The following is a 6,000-nucleotide window of genomic DNA, read 5'->3' as shown; positions in this document are numbered from 1 at the left end:
AAAAAAAAAAAAGATAATTATAGCATCAAGCCTCATATTTGACATTGATCTTTTTTTATAGTATATTTATTTTAAGTTATTAGCTGAAATTATAAAAATATAGAAGGGAGAAATATTAACAACATATGACAACCCTTAATATATTTAGTATTTAAATATCTAAATGGGAAGAGAAAAACACAAAAATGGGAAAATGGACAAGAGATACAAGCAGGTATTTCAGAACAACAAAATTACAGTTGGAAAGAAATATGTATATGGAAAAGAATCGATAGTAATCAAAGAAATACAATTTGTAACGATTGATGAATTGTTGTTGACCTAAATAATAACAAGTGGTCCCTGGTTGGAAATAGGAATTTGCTCTATTTAGTAGGTCTAAATTATAGGAGTACCTTGTTGGAGGTAAATATGACAACATATATCAAAAAGTAAAAGTTTGTTAACACTTGACTTATTCTTTGGCATTTACTTTATATAAATAATTATTGATGAGAGTAAAACTTTAAGTATATTTATCTCAGCTTTCCTTATAATAGCAAAAAAACAGGAAAATAGTGTCAAGTAATATAGGATTTGTTAAATTATGGTAAATCCAATGAAGAAATAATGCTTTTACCCTTAAAAATAACATGGTAGAAGAATATGCAATATGGAAAGATGTTCATAGTATATAAAGTGAGAAAAAATAGGTTATGGAATAATAGGTATTGTTTGGACACATTAAAGGTCAGATTCTTTATATTTGTATGTGCACACAGGACAAATATTAACACACATATGGAAAGTTAAGATTGTTTAAAAGACTGTTTCTTTGTAGAACTAAGCCTAAACTTAAGTGGGTGTATTATGGGGTCCAGAACAAAAATGTAAATATTATAAACCCTAACTTAGTGAAAATAAAAGAACGGATAAGGAATAAAGAGAAAGTGTTAATAGTGTTATTCAGTTCATCATCTCTCATACCAAGGGATTAACTGATATTTAAAATAATTTTTTAAATGATCGCTTAAAATTTTTAATCTTATTTAAAATTATTTTATACATGTTTATATATGTGTGCTTATATTTTAGTATATGATATCTCTTATAGAGAAGAAGCAGTTCCTTTGGCTTTTTTTTTCCTTTTTATGTTGGATTAAAATAAAATTAATATTACATCTTTTTATTTAAAAATAGCTTGTATACATATTTTCCAATTCATACATAAATTTTTCTTTCCTTCTTTCCCTCCCTCCCTCTCTCCCTTCATCCCTCTCCCTTTCCTTCCCCCCCCCCATACCTCCCAGTTATATATTTAAAGGGATACTTGGATACTCATCAAATGTTAACATTTTACTTCTAGGATTTGGGATGATTTGTGACTTCCTTTATATACTTTTGTATGGCTTGAACTTTTAAAATAGTGAACTTACTTTTATAAACCACAGTCATTACTTTTTTAAAAAAAAGATATTCATATTTTCCAAGGAAGGCTCAGTGGTCCCCAAAATTAGCAGTAATGCCATTAGTGTGATGAGTCATTCTTAGTCTTCATTTTGGTTTACCATAGTATATCTTAAACTTTCTAAATTCTTAATTTTTAATATTAATTTTTAAGCGATAACACTTTCTAGAAAAGTAATTGCTTGACTAGACAGATAAAAGTCCCAGTTTTTTTAATCTGTAAAAGTGCATATAATAATACCAACTTCAGAGAATTGTTACCTTTAAGTGACATAACTTGTAAAATCAGTTTGTGATGCATTAATTAAAACACAAAAGTGAATAACACTGGCTTAAATAGATAGGGATTTTTTAATCTAATGCATTATGACCAGACATAGTCCACAGTTGATATAATAGTTCCATAATACCATCAGGGACTGGGCTCTTTTCATCTGTCTGTTCTGCCACCCTTAGCTCATACATGGGCTTTGTCCTTAAGTATTTTGCGTTATAAGTATTTTGCGTTATAGTCACCAGAAGTCTTCTGCTGCTTTTTGGGCTGAAAATAGAAGAGGAAGGACTGATGACAAAAGTATCTTTCTCCCAGTGAAACTTTGCCTTTTTACTTATGAAACCTCCCTAGGAACTTCTGCCTTCATCTTATTGGTTAGGCTACCCTAGTTGCTGGGGAGTCTGAAAAGTCACATACCTTTAGCTGGGCATACTGTCACCCTGATCAAAATTGTAGTATTTCTAGTAAGAAGGGGTGAGTGAATATTGAGTAGGCACCTTACAATACTGCCACTGTATAGTATAAAGTTTTTAGCACAATAATAACTGATAACTGCTGTTATCTTTAATAGTTATTAATGTTTCTGCCTAAGTGAACTTCATTCCTGAACATCAGTCATAAAATCTTATATATGTTCTTTCCTAGTGTAATGGCATCCAAGGGAAAGCCATAATCCCTTGACATGAAGCCTCTTCTTGGCTTCCAAACTAAATTTACAGTTAGTTTGTTAATAGTAATGGACATCAAGAGCATCTTTGCAGATTATATTTTATTATGCCATAAATTCTTATTTTCTTTACATTCCCAGAAGTAGGGTTGCAGGATTAAAAGAGTTAAACATTTCTGTGATGTTTCTCCAAAATAATTACAATTAGTTACAAAGTCTCCAACAGTATATGAATATTCTTTAACTTCAAATAGCATTGGGGCACATGTTTTTCTTTAGGTTTTAACAGATCTAATATTCTATATAGGTAAACAAGTAGTACTTCATCATTTTAGTGTACATGTTTAAATAACTAGAAAGATAACATCCTCCACTTTTTAAAAATATTTGTTTCCTCTTTAGTAAGCATTATTTATTTGCTTACTGATTTTTTTCTTTTGGCATATGTAGATAATGTGGTATGAGAAAATCCAAAAAGCACGATATTCATTTCCAAAGTCCGTGGTGACACTTGTGGAGCATGTTCAAATGTTTTAAACTAAATCTTCTCCGCCAGCCATCCTTAGAAGTTTTATTTTCCTGAGGCTTTAGATGCCATTAAAGAATTTACCCTATTTAATATGACTTGAGCAAATTTGAAAAGAGAAACTTCTTTAAATAAGAAAACAAATATAGTTTTTCTGGTAACTGTTAAAGTAGCAGGTAAAATCATTGCTTTACTTAATCACCTTTTGGTGATTTTCATGAAGATTATTTATTACAGATTTCCTCCCTTCCCTTCCCCCTGATATTTTAAAAAATTTCAAATGTGCAATGTAAACCCTTTTAATCATTCTTGGTATTTTTTTCTTATTCTCTTGCAACCTAGAACAGCATATTAACTTAAAAAGATAGCTTTTAAAATACAAATATTGCTTGTCTTGCCTTGCTATGCAGAATATATCAGGGAGAGATAATAGCTGTGCTTAGAACTCAGTGTTTTACAGAACCGGCAATAGGTAACAATAGTTTCATAGTCTAGTCTCAATATAGCAAAGAAGGAAGAAGTGGTTGAGTAAAGGGATAGGGTATGGAAGCTTTTCATTTTCCAGCTCCTGATTTAATCTTTGCAGAATACACATTCAAATGCCACAAACATAAACATACTTATTTGCGTGAACTCCAAAGGGGTGTGGAGTGAGGGTAGGTTGATTATTTCCAAAGGAAAATTTAGATGAACTGTTGTACTACTTTCATATATTAATTAATATAATTTAAAGTTCAGTTTATCCACTATGCTTTAATCTGTCACAATAATATGAGCTTTCAGTAATCCATTTAATTCGATTTGTTGGCACAACGTTTTGGTTGCCACTTTTTCTTCACTATATGGAGGCCATTTTTAATATTTGCTTGTCTTTAAATGAAATTTCAAACATTCTTGATGGAATTCTTCTAGTTGCTAATTTAATGTGTCAGTTTTAAAATAGAAGTTCATTGAAAGGCTTGTCATTCAATCCATTTACCCACTTGCTTTATAATTGGTCTAAATGCTATTTTAGTAATGATTTCTGTTTCAAGTGAGTGAGGCTTCTCATCACTAAACTTTTAGACTCTCTTTGTTACTATGTTTAGGGGTTACTTGTTCTCTAAATTGGTTTTTTTTTTAAAACCACTTTTGTTTCCTTATACTAATTGAACTAATTAATAATGTCTGTAATAATGATCCTGGAAAGAAAAGTGTATGTCAACAAATTAAGAACGTGAATATTAGAATATTATTGTGAGTTAAAATGGCATGTTGTTTATAAGTAAAAATATCTGCTTTGGCCATACTTTCAAAACTCAGTTCTCTATATTCTTGTCTGTCGTGAATTGTTAAGCAGGATTCCGTGTTCTTATTTTAGCTGATGAACTTATTTTGATTCAGGCTGCTTTTTCTAACAAGTCTTCAGTAGTGGTCAGTGCAGCAATTCATACCATTTGAAATGTGTATAATTTATAGAAAGGTCTGTGGTCTAGAATGATACTTTAGTCCAAAGTACTCTTATTATCTTCTGAGTATTTTGGGCCCTCATAGAACAAAAAGGGTGATTCAAGTCATTATTCTAGTTTTCTAAAGACAAATTCTAAACAGAAAAACAGTGATAGAGTACTGCATCTTTTATCATTATTCAGACATTGAAAAACTATATAGCCTCAAAGGCCATGATACGTTTTAATAAGCAGCATCAGTAATATCTATTGCAAACTGCATGGTTGACTTTCCTAACTTGAATATTCCAGTTGAAGAAACTGAAATGTTAGGTATTGGCCAAACCTGTGTTTCAAATGTACTTTTGGCTTTACCCTGAAAATAACCTTTTGGGGAAACAATGAATTATCATTGACTAACTAGTGATCTTTTGAAAAATGTTGGTTTATTGAATTCTGCATTTCCCTTCGTGTGCTTTTTTCTTTTCTCCTGTCTCTTCTCATTCTGTAGATTCAGATCCAGGACATACAAGTGAAAATTGGGGGGAGAGACTTATATCTTCTTACAGGACATATTCAGGTAATTAGATTATTAGGGGCTCCTATTTAGCCAGTGGTTTGTCACATTTACAATTAATTATTGTACTATAAATAACCTCTTTTCAAACCAGTATATAGATCTCTTTGGTTGAATAAGTGAACTACATTATGACACCAGATTTTCCAACTTTTTTTGAGATATCTAGTGCATCACATCCAACCCATGCTATGTATGAACAATATAAGCAGGACTGCTGTATACTACCATTCAGGTGTTGTACAGCACAACATGGAGGCACCATTCACATAGAAAATAATGTGAAGGGCCGGCCGAGTGGCGCGTTGGTTAAGAACGGGACACCAGAGGGCCCCGGTTCAGATCTCACATATGAGGGCCCGTGATGCTGCCCTCTACAGCTAAGATGCTGAACAACAGCTCAACCTGGAGCTGGGTTGCCGTGAGTCGCCGGCGACGGCGTAAGCTACAGTCCCTGCTGCAGTGGGTTGCCATGGGCTACCGTGTGTAGCCAGCAGCCAGCAGCCAGCAGCCAGCGTGAGCAGCTGTCCAGAAACCGGCAACTAATCTGCCTTGCCCGGGAAGAGCGCAATGATGGTGCCAACTTGGGCCAGTGAAGCAATGTCCTCCACAACTAGACTGAAGAACAAAAAGACAGCAACTTGTCTGTTCCCCTTCCCCCAATTCCCCAATTTAAAAAAATCTTAAAAAAATAAAAAATAAAATTTTTAAAAAAAAGAAAATGATGTGAAGGTCAGCCCCTTGGAATTGTGCAGTGCAGCCAGCGACCCCTATGGGAAGATACCCAGGGTGCTTTAAGCTTTTGCTGTATAGTCTTTACAAGGTATGCCAAGTGTATTGATTTTGATAGTGTCATCTTACTCTTCAGTTATGGAGTGTTTTTTAAAACACAAGTTTTAGAAATATTTCAAGTTGAACTCTTTGCTCTATTGACTTTGCTGCCTATGTTAAATTTTAAAGTGAGTTAAAATACTACATTCCCTGGAGAAATTTCATTACCATTAACTAACTGTGTTGGAATCTCTCTATTCAGCCATGGCACCAGGTATTATGCTTCATAATTGCTCCAGATGGAAGACTACA

The 6,000-nt window shown here is 33.0% G+C and overlaps 1 protein-coding gene across 5 annotated transcripts in view; it reads left to right on the top strand.

Annotated features, from left to right (window-relative positions):
- Positions 1–6,000, top strand: part of ANKRD12 (ankyrin repeat domain 12) — a 138,400-nt gene that overhangs the window by 48,873 nt on the left and 83,527 nt on the right. For 3 of the 5 annotated variants that reach the window (XM_019649951.1, XM_019649952.1, XM_019649953.1), the window contains exon 4: positions 4,852–4,920. The exons of the other annotated variants lie outside the window; for them this stretch is intronic. In XM_019649951.1, coding sequence (XP_019505496.1) covers positions 4,852–4,920 — 69 coding nt within the window. The remainder of the gene's footprint in view (positions 1–4,851; positions 4,921–6,000) is intronic. 5 annotated transcript variants of the gene reach the window in all.

Source organism: Hipposideros armiger, unplaced genomic scaffold (genome assembly GCF_001890085.2).
Source record: "Hipposideros armiger isolate ML-2016 unplaced genomic scaffold, ASM189008v1 scaffold_136, whole genome shotgun sequence".
Lineage (NCBI taxonomy): Eukaryota > Metazoa > Chordata > Mammalia > Chiroptera > Hipposideridae > Hipposideros > Hipposideros armiger.
The sequence above is the reverse complement of the archived record's forward strand: the minus strand, read 5'-3'. Positions and strand labels throughout refer to the sequence as shown.